Source organism: Dipodomys ordii, unplaced genomic scaffold (assembly GCF_000151885.1).
Source record: "Dipodomys ordii isolate 6190 unplaced genomic scaffold, Dord_2.0 Scaffold161, whole genome shotgun sequence".
In the NCBI taxonomy this organism is placed as follows: domain Eukaryota; kingdom Metazoa; phylum Chordata; class Mammalia; order Rodentia; family Heteromyidae; genus Dipodomys; species Dipodomys ordii.
Window position 1 is genome coordinate 488,736 of NW_012267377.1, and position 19,063 is coordinate 507,798.

The window sequence follows — 19,063 nt, forward strand, 5'->3', positions numbered from 1 at the left end:
GGAGGAGGAGGAGGAAGAGGAGGAGGAGGAGGAGGAAAGAGGAGGAAAGAGGAGGAAGGAAGAGGAAAGAGGGAGAATGGAAGAAGAGGGAAGAGGGAGGAGAGAGAAGGGAAGAGGAAGAAAGAGGAGGAGGAGGGAGAGGAGGAGGGAGGAGGATAGAGGAGGGAGGAGGGAGGAAGAGGAGGAAAAAAGAAAAAGGAGCCTGGCACAGGAGGCCAAATACCATGTAACTTTATTTACCTAAGATATCCAATTGGCAAGTCTATAGAGACAGAAAATAAACTAGTGGTTAACTATGCCTGGTATTAATATGTCCCATACACAGAAAGCATCTCTAGGAGAGAAGGGAGGAAATGAGATGAAGCTCAAACAAACATGGACAAATTTATCCCTGAAAGAGAAGTAAACTGTGGGTAAGGATAGGTGTGGATCCAGGCCGGTGGTGAAAGGGGTAACAAAATAATCTTGCCTCGTTGTTCCAATATTCTTGAAGAGAAATGACATCTCTGAGAATGGAGCACATGCCTGTAGCCCCAGCATAGCACTCAGGCTGAGACAAGCGGGTGGTGAATCTGAGGCCAACTTGGGCTACATAATTAGACCCTGTCTCAGAGAGAGAACATGAAATAGTTGAAAAGGGTTATTGAGGCTTAAAGGAATGACAAAGGACAAGAAAGCAAGGGTAATTTGGGAGTAGAAATTTACCTGAGCATACCACAGCATGGCTGCCCTTGGTTATGTATGACAGCAGTGGCTCAGAGTTGAGCCACTGGTCAATTCTGACAGGCACAATGAAAAGTCAGAGATGTACAGTAGTTCACAGAGACTAGGAAAAAAAAACAGATTAAAAGTCAGGACTCCATCATTACAGAACAAGGAACAGTGAACAGGAAAGCTAGGACAAAAGGGCAAAGGAAATAGAAAGGAGATCCTTAAGATCTGGCAGCTGATATCATCCAGATGGCCTTAGAGTGGGAGCTGAGACAAGGAAGAGGTGAAGATCACTGACATTAAATGAGGTTGAAGAACTGCAAGGCCAGTCTTCATTGAGTGAAGGGCAAGTATCAGGAAGTCCCGGGATGGAAACAATGGGAAGGGCTCGACCAGTGTTGCTGTCAAACGGCAGAAGCCTCCAGGATTGGTTTCTGATAAATAAGAGAGGCCAGATCTTCTACTAAAGTACTGAGTGAAAGATTCTGATTACAATGGGAAAAAAAAAATCTGAAGCAAAAATGAATTATTCTGAAGAGGAAAGAGAGAATGATGCAACATTGCTGGTAACATAGCATCAAGGCAGCTGGTAGATCCCACTGGCCTTTTGTAGAAGGAAAAAAAGAGCAATGGCTGAAACTCCAGCGCTTCCACTATTATGACCACAACACTGACAGTTCTAGGCTAGCCAAGTCTAGCCTGGATTCAGAAAGGAAAGCCACTGCTATAGCAAGGACCAAGATATAGGACATACTCATTGTTTAATATGTATTGCTAACGTGTATTCCTAGTGGCTCCCAAGACCACCAATGTAAGCTCTCCTACCCTCATGAAAACACTGAACCCCATCCTGTCTCTAATGTAATATTTACAATTTAAGGAATTAAATGATGGGTTCTCAAATCCATTTAATCTTTCACAACAATCACTATCTAAATTCTACTTGATAGGCCCTTAGAATGCTCTATGTGGAATGTACTAGGGTATGTATATGGACATAAATATTTGGGACAGCCTTTCATTTTTGTTGGACTGGAAGGAGAGGGAGAGGAGCAGGGGAATATAATTACTATTCACAATATAACAGAACAAGACACACATACACACAAAAATCAAAAGCACTGGAACTCTTGAAGTACAAAGTAGAAACAAGAATGCTTGGAAAGTGGCAACTTGCCTTGTCATGGACTGTCATACAGCTAGCTGCATCTTTCTGAAGAATCTCAGTCACTCCATTGGACAGCCTCTCATACTTCAGCTTAGGTTCTTCTTCACTCTCTTCTTCCTAAATAAAAAAGCACAGAAAAATGATTATCACTGTGATTTGTTTTGAAAGACTCACCAACCACACTTCTTAAAGAGCAACAAGAGATGGTCCTCAACCCAAACAATTATCAATAACTGTAGTTAAAGGCAGTTCTCTCAAAATCTCTCATAGTGTTAGGCAATGTGTTAGTTGAAAATGCAATCATGGAAAGACCTAACTCAAGTCAGCGTATCTTCTTCGAAGATGGTACAATCAAAAGGCTGGTTAAGATAGTGCTGGCTGTTGGTGAAGGCTTCAGTTCCTTGCTGGTAGGCCTTTCCATAGATCTGTTTATTGTGTCCTCAAAACAAGACACACAAGACCACCCCCTCCCCTACTGTGAGTAAACCCAGAGAGAACAAAACAAAAGCCTTGCTTAACCTGACCTAGCCTGAGACTGCACACTTCATTTCTAGGTTAATGTATTAATGCTACAGGTCAGCCATGATTCCATGTGGCAGAAAAGGACACAAGGACATGAATAACAGGTGATCCAGATACACAGTGATAAAACATTAGAAACAATAAACCTAGTTTTTAAAATCATTATTCCATATACTGTCATAAATTAAATCCTAAGACACAAAAGCTATTAGCTACCTTGTAATAGTATTACAATCAAAGGTAGTATATCTATATTAACTTTACAGTAAGATGTTTAAGAACTAATAATAAAAGCAAAGACGCTTTACATTTCAATTAAAAAAAAACATATGACAATTGATCCAAGAAAGTTATACACAAACCAACCTATTCTGAATGGAAAATAAGAATCACTCATTAACAAAGTCTAAAGAAACCTGAAAAAAAGAACATTTTTACTTATATATCTTCAAGGAAGAAGTAGAAATCATCACAAAATTAACATAAGTAGCACAGAGGATGTATGCATTCTGCAGTCAATGTGTTAAATACAAATTAAATCCCCAACAACAGGCTCTATAATAAGATGCCACATGTTGCTCAAGTCTGGACATCAAATGTGCATCCATTGTGAAAAGTTAATTCTAGCCTCTTGACTATTTTGCATAAAAGCACTCATCCACGGACCATTAGATAAAGTTACCAGAAATAAGGTTTGCCTGTCTTATTTATAAGTGAAAGGCAAAATAATTTCTCTCACATAAATATACAAAAATAAATACTTTCACAACACAGTTCACTGAAGCATTCGTGCAAGGTTTCAAAACCATAAATAAAATGAAAACTCCAATATTAGGCACTTGATGTACTATTTCACGCTTTTCTTTTATGTTAAGTTAAAAGCAGGCTAAAGGTGAGTTTTTGAAATTTTTTTTCCTCCATAACACAAACAAAGGAAATAGAAAGTGGTTCCAAAATACAATTCACAGAGGTTATTCTGCTGCTGCAGACTCAATATCACATTTTAAATAAAACAACATTTTAAAAAATCAGAGATTTAATATAGTTTCACTTTAATTTAAAAAAAATTTAAACTGAAGACCTTCATGCAGTTTGAACTTCCATGGTAAACAACCCAGTGTTAATAAAAAGCAAATCAATAATTTTTGTTAAATTTTAATAATCTTACAAACCTACAAATAAAACCATCAACAGTCTGAGTTGAGATGACAGCTAACAGCGTTACTATGACAACCCGGTGGAACAGAACAAGTCCTGACTTGCAGCTAAGCGAAGATATGAGCAGAGTGACATTTACCCACGCAAGGAAACCTTGCAGCTTTCCTTTCAAAAAGATCAATTCCTCAACGAACATGGATTTTCACTAAGTGTATAGCACTTTTAATTAAAGACAAATCCTTTAAACACCCCATAAAATTCTAGAACATTACCTGAAAATAAATGTCATATCATGACCACTCCTTTGAATTTAATGGGGGGAAAATTATTTAATGGCTTTTGTGGAAAAACTGGTTAGTAGTTTGTAACTTGGTTTATTTGTTCCTAAGGAGTTAATTTCCAGGAGGAAGTCCTGTTGCAAACTTGGACTTGTCTGTTGTCAAGAATATATGATCATTTAAAATTTGTGTGTGCATGTGTGCATCTAACCAATGGATTCTACATTCCTCATCCTGTTTAAATGTCACCTATACCTTTCATTCACACATTATTATTTTTGCTAAACAAGTTGCAGTCCAATAAGAGTTTTTTTTTTTTTTTTTTTTGTCGGTCGTAGGGTCTGAACTCCCTCAGCCTTTCAGCCCAAGGCTAGCACTCTATCACTTGAGCCACAGAGCATGGCTTTTTAATACTTATGCGGTGCTAAGGAATCAAACCCATGGCCTCATGCATACAAGGCAAGCACTCTACCACTGAGCCACCTTCCTAGCCCCAAGGACTTGAATTTTAACTCAAAGTATATCACCATAAATTCTAGAGGCTCTAACTGAAAAATTCTAACATGTGCTTCTGCTTGCTACTGTGTATCCAGAAATTGTTTCTGGATACCATTTTTCAATTAAAATTCAGTTGTGTTTGGTTTTGACAAAATAAAAGGGTACTGGCTGTTCTGAAGGAAGAAGGTAGGCTATCATGCCAAGAACACACAGAGCCAGTGGAGGGACCCACATTGGAGGTGACCACTGCTGGACAATTTACTGCCTCTCCACGGAGATGGCCTTTCCCCAGCCAGCTTCCTCTTCCAGAACACCTGGGCTAAAGCATCAGCCATTTTAATCACATGAGTGGTTTGCTTGCTTTCGCGCCATCAAGTACATCTGACCAGGGGCAAATCCTTTTAATAAATATCCAATGTTCTGAAAGCCCCATACAATCGGGAAACACTAACATCCTCAAAAGAAATTTTCATGGTTTTAAAACAAAGTTTTCACGCAGTTTGAGCTTCCATAGTATAACCACCCCCCAAAAAAAAAGTGTTAATAAAAAGCAAATCAATAATCAAGCATGGGTCTGAAGGTATAAAATAAAGGTTTGCTTCCTCTAGGACATTATCTCTAAAAGTCTAATTACCTTCAAGAGAACTGAAACACTCAACATCAGTAGTCAATCTTACACATTTAATAGACAAAAAAAAGGGGGGAAAATAGTTATCAAAATGGAATATAAAGCATTTGAAATTTAGAGAACTGCATTTTAAAAATCCTCTGATTACAAGTAATTCATTTCATGAAAGCCCTCTGATATATTAAAATAATTTTTTTCCTCTCCTTTTTATGGAAATGGGGATCCATCCTGGGGATTTGAACTCAGAACCTCATACGGTGCTCTACCATTTGAGCCACATCCCCAACTTGATTTCTGCTTTAGATATTATTCAGGTAGTTTTGCATTTTCCTGGGATTGGACTCAGACCAAGATCCTTCCACCTACTGCTTCTTGGGGGAGGAATTTCAGACATTCACTGCTACTGGGGGTCTCAGTAACTTTTTGGTTGGGCTGACTTTGGAGCAAGATCCTCCATAATAGATGGGATTGCAGCTCTGAAACACAGCAGCAAGCTTGTTGACTAAGACAGGGTCTCGCTAACATTTTCCTCAGGCTGGCCTCAAATCATGATCTCTGCCTTCCAGCAAAATGTTTCTTTTCAGTTACCATTTATTAGAGAAGGTAGAGGGAGAACAGAAAAAAAAATTGAAAAATGATTCCATGTACAAACAAAAGTATGTTTAATGGATAAACAAAAATAATCAAATAAGTCAATAAAAATACATACTGTAAGACTCAAAAACATAACTAACAATATTTTAAGCAATAGATCTAACCACTGCTTCTGGGTCTCCTCAACAAAGACAACATGAATAGATGAAACGTATTTATTACTGGGTAAACACAACTATCTGAAACTATACTGTTATCATGAAATATACATGTACAAAATAGGTCAGCTCCAAATTCAGGATATTGAACTTGAGCTTTTCTAGAAAGGGTAGAAGAGAACCCTGATGAGGAAAAAAGAGCCTTCAAGTAAGGCTCAATGTGAATCAAGGACTAATGATCTCAGTGGCTTTCACTTGCTGAAGCAGTGCCCCTCCCCAGTACACACAATGATGGGTACCTTCTTAAGAAGGTAGCTGCAACTATTAGTAATTGTATGCTTCAGTTCTACTACGGAAAGATCACTTTATTTATGAAAAGAGTATCTGGTGGGAAAGATGGCTTTACAGATCCTTCTGAAGTGTCAAAACACATCAAGAAAAGTATATAAGCAGGCTGAAAGAGTAACTTCTGGTTTCCATTAGAAACACAGGTATTATAGCTGCCTCAATGACCAAACTTTTTAAGAAAGTAACATGGAGATAATGGAATTCATCTCAAACTAGGTGGTCAAAGCTCCCAGGCTGCCTTTTGTGAGACTGCTGACAGCTATGCTCTTACATTCTCTATGAATGCAAATAAAGCTGTTAAACTTGCAATATCCAAGCAATGTTGCTACTAAGGAAATATTAATTTTTTTTCAAATGATGATGCTGAACAACCTACAGAGCACAGGACATGCCCCCACAGCCCAGAATGCCAACAGTGCTCAAGTTAAAATTCCTAGCTTAGCAGAATTTCACAAGATAACATATCACATGGACAGTAAAGCCTGTTATAGAGGTCCTGTGCTCCCATATCCTGTGGATGAAGTGGGAAATGTTTCTCCCTTTTCCCTACTTTATCAACTTGATATACTATTCTTGGTGAAACTTCAAAATAAAGATTTTTTTTTTTTTTTTGCCTGTCCTGGGGCTTGAACTCTGGGCTGGGTGCTATCTCTGAGCTTCTTTTTGCTCAAGGCTAATGCTCTACCACTTGAGCTCCACTTCTGGCTTTTTCTGAGTAGTTTATTAGAGAAAAGAGACTCACATATTTTCCTATCTGAGTTAGCTTCGAACTATAATTCTCAGATCTCAGCCTCCTGAGTAGCTAGGATTATAGGCACCAGCCACTGGCACCCAGCTAAAAAAAATTTTTTTTAAAGTATTTTAAAGGATAACTGAATAGCAAGGGAAAATGTGCTCATGATGTCATTAGGTAAAAAGTAAATCACAAAATCTGTTTTGCATGATCCTAATTTTTGTTAAGAAACATATCTGCAATGCACGGGAATGGAGTACTAGGAATAACAGCACAGCAGTAACCAGTAACCTCCCTAGGCTTCGACTTCTTCATCCCAGGGTGGGGAGGGAATGATGATAGGCCTCTGATCACGGGGTCACTGTGACTAGCACAGAGCAAATAGAAACCATAAGAGGCAACTATTGTGCACATCTTCCAAATTATCTAAAACAAACGTGTCATATTATAAAAATGTTATTTTTATAAAAACCCAAATAAATGCTGCTGAACATCTTCCTCATAACTCTATCAACTGAATGAAGATCCCTATCTCTCAGAGCTGCTTTCCTCACTGTAATACTACAGTGAGGAAAAGTTAAGCCTGTAATAATTGGAAAGCTCCACTTAAGATTCACAAGATATGCAGTCTTCATAAACCCTGTTCTCTCCTTTGCCCATAGTACTCGAATTTCATGTTCAATTCAAGCAGGAAAAAAAAATAAGGTGAAGGTCCCCATGCCCTAAGCCACTACTATAAACAGGATCAACTCTCATCATTTATTTTATATTGGGAAAGCGATAAGAATATAGAGAAGAGGGGGAAAAAATGAGAAAAGCAAATAAGCTTTTCATTTCCTTGCAGCCATATGGAATAAACTCCCCAATCTCCAAGATACGCCATTCAGGTAGACAATTTCCTCCACTAAAGCCAACATAAAACATAACCCTCTTTTCCTTTTTTCCCAATAGCTGGTGGTGATCACAAGATCCTAAGAAGCAGGGTTTATGCCTTTTCATTGTTCAGAACTTCACCTAACAAAACGGTGGGTACCTAATAAGACCAGTGAAAACAAACATCTGTGGTAACAGCATACCAAGTTCACTAAGCAGTTCTCCTAAGACCTTCTCATTTAGCTTTGCACTCCAAATCAGAGTCTAGCATCAAGAACTGTGGAACTCATCTAAGCGCTATAAGTTTACAGACACAGAAGGGTGAGGGTGGGAGTATCAGATAGAAGAAAGGGGCAACAGTCCATGTAGGAAGTACAGAAAAGTTCACAGACATGAAGTTCTAGCATCTTCCAACAGCACTAGCAAATTCTATGTTCAGAAAAATCTACATTTCTTTCTAATTTGCATGTTGTTATATGAAAATGGAAAATGCTCAGGTTTTTGAAATCACTGTTAAAAAGATTTAAAGTTAGGACATGGGACACCAAACACCCATGCCTTTTCACTTCCTAGATGCCAGGGGCTGAGCAGACTCCTCTGCCACATGTTGTCACCACTGTACCGCCACAGGCCACAAACACAGACAACTGGCATTTCTAAAACCACCAGCAACATTACCTTTCCTCCTTTTAACTCCATTATCCCAAGAGTCTCTTTTGTTTGGTTTGTTGTTTTGCCAGTACTAGGGCTTGAACTCACAGCCTTGCACCCTTGCTGGACTTTTTCACTCATAGCTAGTACTCTACTAACTTGAATCACACCTCCACTTCCAGCTTGCTTTTTGTTTGCTTTATTTTTCTGGTCAATTGGAGGTGTCTCATAAATTTGTATGCCCAGGTTAACTTGGAATCTTGATCCTTAGATCTCAGCCTCTTGAGTAACTAGGGTAATAGGCCTGAGCCACCAGTTATCTCAGGTAACTAATGCAGCATATTTTAAAGAAAAAAATAGTTAAGATAACCACAGAATAAACTGAGAAAATGAATACCAACAAAGTACTACCTATCTTATTTGAAAGCACTATGAATAAGGAAAGAGCAAGACAGGTTCTGTCAAGACAGACAGTAGCTGGCCCCTTCCCTCAGTGAGAAAAAAGTAGATTCTAGAAAACAACATCTCCCAAGTTGCCCCCATGGAGCAACTGAAGTCATGAGGAGGAGTAAAGACCCAGCATGGGGCCATAGCAGAAATGGATCAGGCTCAGGACTGGCCTGATACTGCATTCCTCTCTCTAAGAAGTCTCCTGAGTTTCCTGGGCCCCAGTTGACAGGATGAGGACTGGCCAGGCTGCATCTGCTCCTCCAGCTCCTACCAGGCCAATCAGAACAGGAAACTCCCTCCCAGGGCCACCTTCTATGCAAATGACCTACTGGGAACTTCCCAAGGGCCCAGAAGAGTCATCACCAAAAGTCTCATATTGAAATAAATATTTTTTTCAAGGAAGTATTCAATTAAGTTGTAAGAGACATAAGAAAGAGGATGGTCGAATGTCTTAATAGAATTCACTATTGTCATTCAGTGAGGGCAGAGGCAGAGAGGAAGATAAGAAGCAAAGCTAGGTAAGGGAGGGAGGGAATGAGGAAGAGAGGAGGTTGCTTTATCCAAAATCCAACTGGAATCCATCTCAAAGTCACAAAGTAAACTAAATAATGCTCAGATGTTAGAGTACCATACACAACCCATATATGCTGGTCAAGTTACTTAAAACCTGAGGTACCTTACTTTCTGGGATGATACATACTTCTAAGAATTTCTTCAAGAATTAAATGTAGTAAGCATACACAATATAGCATACAGAATATAGTATTATCCAGTGAATGTGAGTCACTAAAAATATTACCCTGTGTGTGATTCAACCTCAAGTTTAGAATGCAGTCTCCCTTCCGAATTAACTTATCATACCACCAGTACATAAAATTGAACAAACAGTAACACTTCTAATTATTTTTTTATACTACTTATACTGCTTTGAATTTACTGCATCATTAAAAATAATGCTTTTAGGGAGGGAGCAATGGAGGGGGTGACATTTTCCAAAAAGAATTATACTCTTTTACTTTTTAAGATATAAAAAGGGCTGAAAGCTAACTTTGGTGTCTACGTAGGATCATAAGGAATTTTGTGTTTTGCATATTCTCATTTGTATCAGTTTCCTGCTGGATTTTGTACTTGTCCTTTTGCCAGCAACTCTCATGGCCCATTCCCCCACTGTCTCTCTTGAATGTACTTAGATAATCTTCACATTATGGGAAAAAGTAAATTTTGTAAGTTTTGTGATCGGTTTAACTATAGATATTTATTATCCTATAAGTCATCTATTTTTGTAACTACCTGTGGTCTGTCATTTATTTCTAACTCATGTTTCTTGCTAATTATGGTAATAGGAAGCGAGACCTAGATTAGAAACTTAATTTGTACTCTTCAGCTAATCTGCGAATATAAAAACTATACTTGTGCCAGGCATGGTTGTGTGCACCTGCAATCCCAGCAATTGAGATATGGAGTTCAAGGCCATCCCCAACTGCATAATAAGACCCTGTCTCTAACAACCAAGTCTGGGATTTTATCTCTGTGATAAGCACTTGCTGAGAATGTCTAAGACCTGGGTCTCATCCTAGTACCACAGAAACAAAATCTTACATTGTTGCCTTGCTGAAATGCAGCCTACTGCAGTGAGAAACAAATCCAGGTGTTGAAATCCACTCTAGGAGACAGAGTGGAGCTAACCTAATGGTTTTTCATTTAACTTTGTGACAGAGTCCTTGGCATCGGCCTAAGGAGGGCTAAGGTGAGGTTCTGGTGTTTAAAGGACATTTTAGGTTTTCCACTAATTTGTCCATCTTTACCTTACATATATACTGTATTTGTTTACAGTCTGCAGGTGGATATAGAATTTAAATGTTTTGTTTAATAAACATTTACCTCCCTCCCCCCAAAAAAGAATTGTATTCTTTACCTGACTATAATCCCTCCGTATATCATTCGTATAATAACAATAAAAATTTAAATAATAATACTTTTAGCAGGGTGCAGTGGCTTACTCCTGTCATGCCAGCAGGAGTTACATAGCTGGCTTGAGATCAGGAGGGTATCAGTTCCAGACCAGCCTGGGGAAAAAAGTTTGGGAGACTCCATGTCATTGGAAGAAATTGGGCATATTGGCACATAACTGTCATCTCAGCTATGGTAGGAAATGTAAAATAGAAGTCTGGCAGCCCAGGATCAAGCCTGGACAAGAAGCAAGACCCTACCTTAAAAGAATCAGTGAAGCCAGGTGTTGGTGGCTCATTCCTGTAATACTAGCTACTCAGGAGTCTGAGATCTTAGGATAATGGTTCAAAGCCAGCCCAGGCAAGGAAAGTCTGTGAGACTTTTATCTCCAATTAACCACCAGAAAACCAGAAGTGGCGCTGTGGCTCAAGTGGTAGAGATCTTGCCTTGAGCTGAAGAGCTCAGGGATAGCACCCAGGCCCAGGGTTCAAGCCCCAAGACTGACCAAAAAAAGAAAAGGAATCAGTGCAGAAATAAGCACCTGCCTCGTATGCATGAAGTCCTGAGTTCAAACCTTAGTACTGCGAGAGATAGAGAAGACACAGAGATAGAGAGACAGAGACATCCCATCAGCTATTGGCTGGGATGCAGCTTGGGGATAAAGACTTGTCTAATATGTACAAGTTCCTGGGGTTCAATTCTCAGTACCCCACCCCCCCAAAAAAAAGCCATTCCAAGCATATGTGTGAATCTTGTCATTAGGAAAGAGAAGGGAAATATTACAGTCTCTGGCTTGGTAAGTCCAGGGCCCTTTCTGGATGCTTATGAAGACTAAAAGGCTAAATACCTCCCAACTGCCCAATCCCTGGTGATGGAAACGATGACAACAGACTAAAACCTAAGGCTTTATCAGACATTTCTCCACTCCCATCTCTCTCTAATATCATTCTAAGAGATTTATTTAATCCACTGAGGTCTTTGGAGAAAAGTCACATTCTAAAGTAATGTGAGGCCCTGAATGCCCAGGAATCTCTGTATTTAAAACTGGTAGCTGTGGATGACAGAAGCCTGTGCGCTATTCAGATTTGTTATAGCATTTCTTGAGCCTAGAAAGAGAGGATTGCCTTAAAACCTTAATAGTACAGACTGAGCCCTAACTGACAAATGAAATAATCATTTAAACATTTGAGAATGATAATCAGAAAGAAAAATACAAAATCTATAAATACAGCCCCCCCCAAGATGATCAGTTTCAACAGAAACTGACTCCCCAAACTCTAACAAAGCTAAATAAAAGTCAAAAGGGGAAAGGCCATCCAATCAAGTCATTTCCTGTATTAGTTTCCTATTGCTACTGTAAAAATAACTATAAACTTAGCAGCCTGAAACAAACAAAAGTTGGTTGTTATCTTATAATTACATAGGGAAGAAGTCCAAGACAGAATGCACTGGATGGCAATCTCTGGAAGCATGAAGGGAGAATCCTCCCCTTGCCTGTCCCTGCATTAATTGAATGCGGCCCTTCCTCCACCTTCCAAGCCATCAAAGGCAGGCTGAGTCCTGCCTCCTACCCACTTACAAAGACTCTTATCCTATCTCACTAGCAACCTTAACTGGCCCTTGCCCTGTATAAATATCATTCACAGGTTTGAGGGATGAGGACTTAGATGTATTTGGGGGTAAAGCTGGTGGGCTGTTGAGTCGGATGGCCAAAGCCAAGCCTAAAGCTAAACCACAATTTCATTTGCTGGTTCCAAAATTAAGTCATGCTCACTTTAAGGGCATAGTGTAGAATCATACAATTCTCAATTTGAGCCCAGACGCCAAAAGAGGTCCTTGTTTGACAAAAGGCATTCTCAAAGCCCTAGACTCACCATCTGCAAACTAAGGCTGCAATGTCACCACAGAAGCCTTCTCTGAGGACTCAAAATGAAACTCAGCTCCTCAGCCCATTCCATATTGCCCATAGTCAATGCAACCATTTTCTCTAGAATATGTATTACTAGCTGATGTCATATATTTAAGTGCTTTTTGTTTATCAATACTAATGTATTCTTATCAATACTAATGTATTCTAACATCTTAATAGTCAATAATATTTCTTTAATAAATAAAATGACCAATCTTGGAGTCTCTTAAAGTAACATTTTCTCCTAGGCAGTGACAATATAAACACTATAAGGGTACAGATGTTCATCCTTTCACTCTAATGAATGCTAACAAGAGAGATTCAAAAATTTTACACACCAGGCATGAAGTGTGCATGTTTTAGTAACAGCACTTGTAAGGCTGAAACAGAAGTGTGAGTTCAAACATATCCTGGACTCCCTAGTAAGTTCCAGACTAGCCAGGACTATATACCAATAGCAAGACCCTATCTCAAAAAAACAAAAAGTCTTGGATCCACAAAGTTTCTACCAAACTTCCAAAGGAATCTTTATAATATATGCTTCAAAAGAAATGTTTATCCATGCTTGAATGATGCAATAATCAGCTGAACCTGTAAATATTAATAGCTCATTAAATAAAAGAGCACGTTTTTAATCCAAAAGCTATTTGGAAAGATAGAATATTTAATCCTATGCTCCATTTTTTCTCAGCAATCAATCTCAACCATTCTAGTTACTAGTTCCTATAATTTTATTTATTAAATACATGTAAAGAATCAATTTAAGATCCAATAAATGATTCATAATGTTCTGCTCATGAGGTGAGATAAACAATTTTTTTGTGATATATTTTCTGATTAAAAAAGCTATCTCCTGGCCAGGCACGGTGGTGTATGCCTATGATCCCAGAATTGGGAAGGCAGAAGCAGGAGCATGGCAAGTTCAAGTTCAAGGCCAGCCTAGGCTACAAACCCTGTAAAAAAAAAAAAATTAATTAAATTAAGAAAACCCAAGCCAAAAGAGCTGGGTTTATTTTAACAAAACAGAAAAAAAAAAAAGAATTTTCCTTAGGCTAGTCAATTAGAAATAGCATTTCATTTAAAATGAATTCCTCAATTAACATAAATAGCACATATAATTATTTTACATAGCTGCCAGTCCTTTTGGTTTTAACATGTTTATTAACTTAACCTGTGGTATTTGGAAGAACTAAGTCAGACCTAAATGGACATCATCTTTGAAGGACCCATGAATATTCATTTTCAAAGGATCCAGACATATTTATTTCAAGACTAACTAAAGCCATTCCTGTCCTCTGGTCCTGCCTAACACCTATTACCACAACAATCAGTATGGGAAGGATCTTATTTCTTCAAGTAAAATTTTTTTTTAAGATGGTTTATTTCTTCACTATGCTTTTCAAAAATAAAATACCATCAAGGTAGAATAAACAGTGCATATGCATTAAAAGAATCAGATGGGATGACCTGTCATTAATTATATCTTACAAATCTGGCCCAACTAACCCAAGTTTAACATAAATACAGATCAAGAAAATCTATTGTTTGGTGCTTGTATTTGGTTCTGAAATCAAGACCTCATGTTCTTGCTTAGCTTTCTTTCTGCTCAAGGCTGGCACTCTCTCTACTACTTAACCAGCACTTTACTTTCTGATTTTTTTCTGATTAATTAAAGGTTAAGAGTTCCTCCAATTTGCCTGCCCAGACTGGCTTTAAACCGAGATCCTCAGACCTCACTCAGCCTCTTGAGTGGCTAGGATAACAGACACCATCTGCCAATGTCTGGTTTCAATGTAGTCCCTTAAATGACACACTTAGCTATATTGGTTGGAATGGCAGTTCCGAATTTCTACGTTGACTACAAAATCCAAGTTAAAAATCTCATACTTTACATATTGACATATACAGCACTTTCAATTATATTTATCTTGGCTAGTTCACTTAAGTTAATTGCAGTTTTCAAGAGTAGTGAAATACATGGACAATGTAGGGTAGACAATATTCTTTTCTCAGATGTACATTAAAATTGCAGCATGAGATAAACCTAAAATAACAATAGTTCTCCTAATATAATGTAAAAGCCCAGTTCATATGAGATGCATTATTTCAAGAAATGATAAATTGTTAGACACATGGTTGAAAACATTATATATTATTGTTCACAGAAATGGAAATTATATCCCAGCACTTCAATAAGGAGGATGTGCATAATGGAAATGTCTGTCCTGAGAAAACATTATGAAAGCTAATGGGAAGAAGATACAGAGAAGAAGAAAAAAAAAAGATAACCGACTCCTGGTCAGACTGCCAATGCCTCCAAATTTCACTCTGAGAAATGGAATGTGATCAAACTCAGAAAAGAAACCCAAGAAAATGGCTCTCAAGGCTCAAATGCAGAAAATACACATAAGCAACCTGGACCTGGTCCATCAGCAGCTGATTAGAACTCACTAGACTCAGCACCATTCTATAGAGCTGGGGAGTCCCTCAGAACTCCACATCTACAATACAAGCTAAAGATTACCACCATTTATGGGGTGCTCCCTACGTCTGAGGCACTCCACAAACTGTTGACAAGCATTCATCATATCTAACCCGCACCTCAAGCCTACAGCAAGTCTATAAGCCCATGTGTCATTCAAGGAGATGCAGAACAGAGGGGTATGATGTCCAAGTTAGACACACACAAAGTACAGAAGACAGCCAAGGAAGGCATGAACTCCAGCCCAAGAGGCAGTTCTGGAATACCATTTGAAAATGCATCAGACCTTTAAGGCAAAGCAACCAAAAAAGAGCCCAGAACTGGAACCCACTTTTGCTATACACTACATGTATACTACAGTGTCAAGCCTCCTTGTGGGTCTCCTCCCCTTTGGTTTCCTCTTTTTTTCTTTCTTTTGCTCTTTCATTCATTCTTTCTTCATTCATTCATTGGTAGTACTGGAGATTGAATGCAGGGCCTGAATTGAATTCAGGTGGTAGGTGCTCTACCACCTGAGCCACACCTACAGCTCCTTTTGGGTAGGGTCTTGATCTACACCCAGGCTGTCCTGGGCTTTGATCCTCTCACTAGTGCTGCAATGTGTCATTGGAGATGATGGAGAAGCCACTATGCTTCTTCCCCAGCAACTGGACAATAAGCACAAGCCACACCCCTTGCTATTTGGTGAAGTAGGGTCTTACAAGCTTTTATACCCAGGCTGGCCTCAAATTGCAATTCCCTGATCTCCACCTCTCAAGTACTTAAGATTACAAGCTTGGGCCACCACATCCAGCTATGTTTTTTGTGATACTAGAGTCTGAACTAGGGTTTCACATTTGCTAGGCAGGCATTCTACTATCTGAGCCATACTCCCAGCCCTTATATGGTTATTTTTTAGATAGGGTTTCACACTTTTGTCCAGACAGTCATGAATCTACCCAACTGGAATTACAGGGGTACAACACCATGACTGGTGTATTGACTGAGATGGATCTTGACAACTTTTGTCCAGATTGGCCTCAAACAAATCTCCTCCTAATTTCTACCTCTTGAGTAGTTGAGATTACAATTACTATGTAGTTGAGCCACTGAACTTAGTCTCTTCAACTTTAAAACAATCTTTTCTTTCAACTTCTGTACTGACACTTGTTAATTCTCATCCCTAACTTCATAGGTGTTTTTGTCATTTCTATTCTAAAATTTTCAGATTGAAGGTAACTGATTATAACTAGAAATTTTGTATTTTGTCTTGAGACAGAATCTCACTATTTTCCTAGTCTGGTCTCAAACTCCTGAGCTCATTCTCCTGCCTCAGTTTCCTGAGTGTTGGGATCACAAGTATGTGCCACCAGGCCTAGTTAGCAAATGCTTAAAGACACTTATTTAAATCGAGTATTAAATATTATTTTCTATAATAACTATAATTTCAGAAACTTTGTACAGAAGTTACCTGCCATTTCAGTTCATTTGGAAATGTCTGAGGTTTTCTAGATGCAATTGCAGATAAGAAAGGAGCAAAGCATCTGGGTGATAGTTCAGGTTTCTATTATGTCACTAAAAGGAAGTGTACTTTTCTTACAGGTGGCATCTGCTTTGGGTGACAGGAAAGAGAAAAAGTAATTCTCCTGGTTTTATAATGGCATTTGTCCCTGGGCACACCTAGTTTCCTGGTCTTTGTTTTGTCCCTTCACCACCAAGTCTGAGGGATGCTGCCCTGTTCTCCAGAAGTAGCACGGTTCAGGCCTAAGTTCAAGCTCAGGGATGGCCCCCAAGACCAGCACCAAGAAAGGAGGGGAGGGGGAAGAGAAGGGAAGGAAGGGGAGAGAAAGGAAAGGGTAAGAGAGGACAAGAGAGGGGAGGAGGGGAGACAGGCAGGCAGTCTGGCTGGACGGAAGGGAGGAAGGAAGGAAGGAAAGGGAGGGAGGGAGGAAGGGAGGGAGGGAACTATAATCTCAGTGATTCAGGAATTATTATCAAGTTAAATGAATACAGTATATATGAGAATGTCTTATTCATGTACTATTCTTTAGTAGGTGGGCTAGAAGTACAGCTCAATGGTACCATGGTTGCCCAACATCTGCAAGCCAGCTGAGAGGGGGGAAATAAATACTGTAAAATTTATAGTGGATAAATTAAAAACAAACTAAAAAACATTTTCATAGTGGCAAGAATCGCTTTTAAAACTTTACAGTAATTTCCTCTGTGTCCACATGGCTCAAATTAAAATACTGTTCAAGATGAAGAGAAAATGTTTTGATTCTTTTCAGGCTCATTTTTAAAGCTAATCCATGTAATATCTTGGAAGACAACCAGTAAGCATGCTCTTCTCCATGCATGACCCTACTTTACCCACCCAGTCCAGCCTAGCTAGCTCAGACCTTGAGAATAAAAGATTTAGTAAAGCAGAGCAAGACCAAACAGTTCTAAGGTTAGTGTTGTAAACATTATCCCCACCTTTGGTCCTCAGCTCCACCCAGACCTGAGCTCCTCCCAGTCCTGGAGTTCCCCACCATACAGCTGGCCCCTCCCTCTCTGCCCAGACCCAGCAGAGCTCCCACCTACCTTACCTCCTACCCCCACCCCCAGCCCCTCCTGCTACCTGGATAGGGACGGGTGCCAAGTGCTCTCTTTCCAGGGGAAATATGGCTCCTCTAATAAACATTGTAATAATCTTTCTCCTGTGCCTGCCTGCCTCCGCGTGGTCCCCTGGGATGGATGTGATGGAGCCTTTCAAGTGTCAGATCAGAAAACCTTACCTCAGACTCATCTGTAGATTCTTCAAGAGATCCAGTGTCCTACAAAGCAGAGGAGGGAATGGTCAGGAGAGAAAAAATAAAACACATCTGTGTCCTACATCTAAATCCCAGGTGCCCTTTCTGGAAGTTATCTGTAACTGCACTTTAGAGGACCCTGTATGCTGGCCTACTGCATACCTCTTACTGCTTACCCACACCCTGGCAGGCCTCAGCCACCTTACTCTGGGGCTGCCTCAGCCTCCAGGGTCCACGCTTCTATTTTCCCCAAAATTTGACAGCCGAAGACCATTTCATCCAGCAAAGCAGCCTCACTGATCTTGAGGGGGAAATACTATCAACAGACCATCTAAAGTTCATTTTTATGCAGATATTTCTGCATTACTCATCATCATGCTGTTAATCTAGTTAAATCAAATGACTATCTTGCTTAAACAGTTTATTTTTAATAAAGAAACTTCCCAGCAATGGCACCTATGTGGTCCAGCACAAAAAGACTGAATAATTTACATGCACACTACACCATTGGCCCCAAGACAAATTCTGCCCTTTAGCAGAGTTCCTCTCTTGCTAAACAATGAATCTTGCTGCCATGAAAGAAACAAAGCAAAAAGGGAAAAATGGACTTGATCTTGCTAATCTCTCACCCGTCCACTGAAAGACAGAATCTGCTGACACCATGCGTCCTCCAAGAGGTCAGCAAGATGAAGATTTACTTAACGTACTTATAGATATCAATAGCAATAAAAGGTTACTGCTAATATGCTGACACAGAATGTAAGCATTTTACAACAATCCATGAGATGAGGAAAGAAAGAATGAAAACAAATGGGCAAGGACAAATTAGATTTAATATTTCTTCAAGGAAAAAAAAATTTTAAAGAAAACCGGGTACATTTTTTCTTTACTCACTTAGGACTCAATAACAAGATAAGTTCAACTTATTTGACATATTCTAATGGTTTAAAAACTGTTTATTTCATTCATCAAATAGTAAGAAAGCTGAGCGCTGACAGCTCATGCTTGTAATCCTAGCTACTCAGGAGGCAGATGATTGCAGCACAAAGCCAGGTTGGGCAGAAGTCTCCAGTTAACCACCAACAAAAGCCAGAAGCGGAACTGTGGCTCAAGTAGAAGAGCACCAGCCTAGAGCAAAAAAACTAAGGAACAGTGCCCAGGCTCTAAATTCAATCCCCAGG

The 19,063-nt window shown here is 39.3% G+C and overlaps 1 protein-coding gene across 1 annotated transcript in view; it reads right to left on the reverse strand.

Annotated features, from left to right (window-relative positions):
• Positions 1-19,063, reverse strand: part of Vps41 (vacuolar protein sorting 41 homolog (S. cerevisiae)) — a 126,723-nt gene that overhangs the window by 99,985 nt on the left and 7,675 nt on the right. Inside the window, exons 2-3 of the mRNA XM_013033002.1 lie at positions 17,868-17,906; positions 1,889-1,996 (exon numbers count right to left, since the gene is read on the reverse strand). Coding sequence (XP_012888456.1) covers positions 1,889-1,996; positions 17,868-17,906 — 147 coding nt within the window. The remainder of the gene's footprint in view (positions 1-1,888; positions 1,997-17,867; positions 17,907-19,063) is intronic.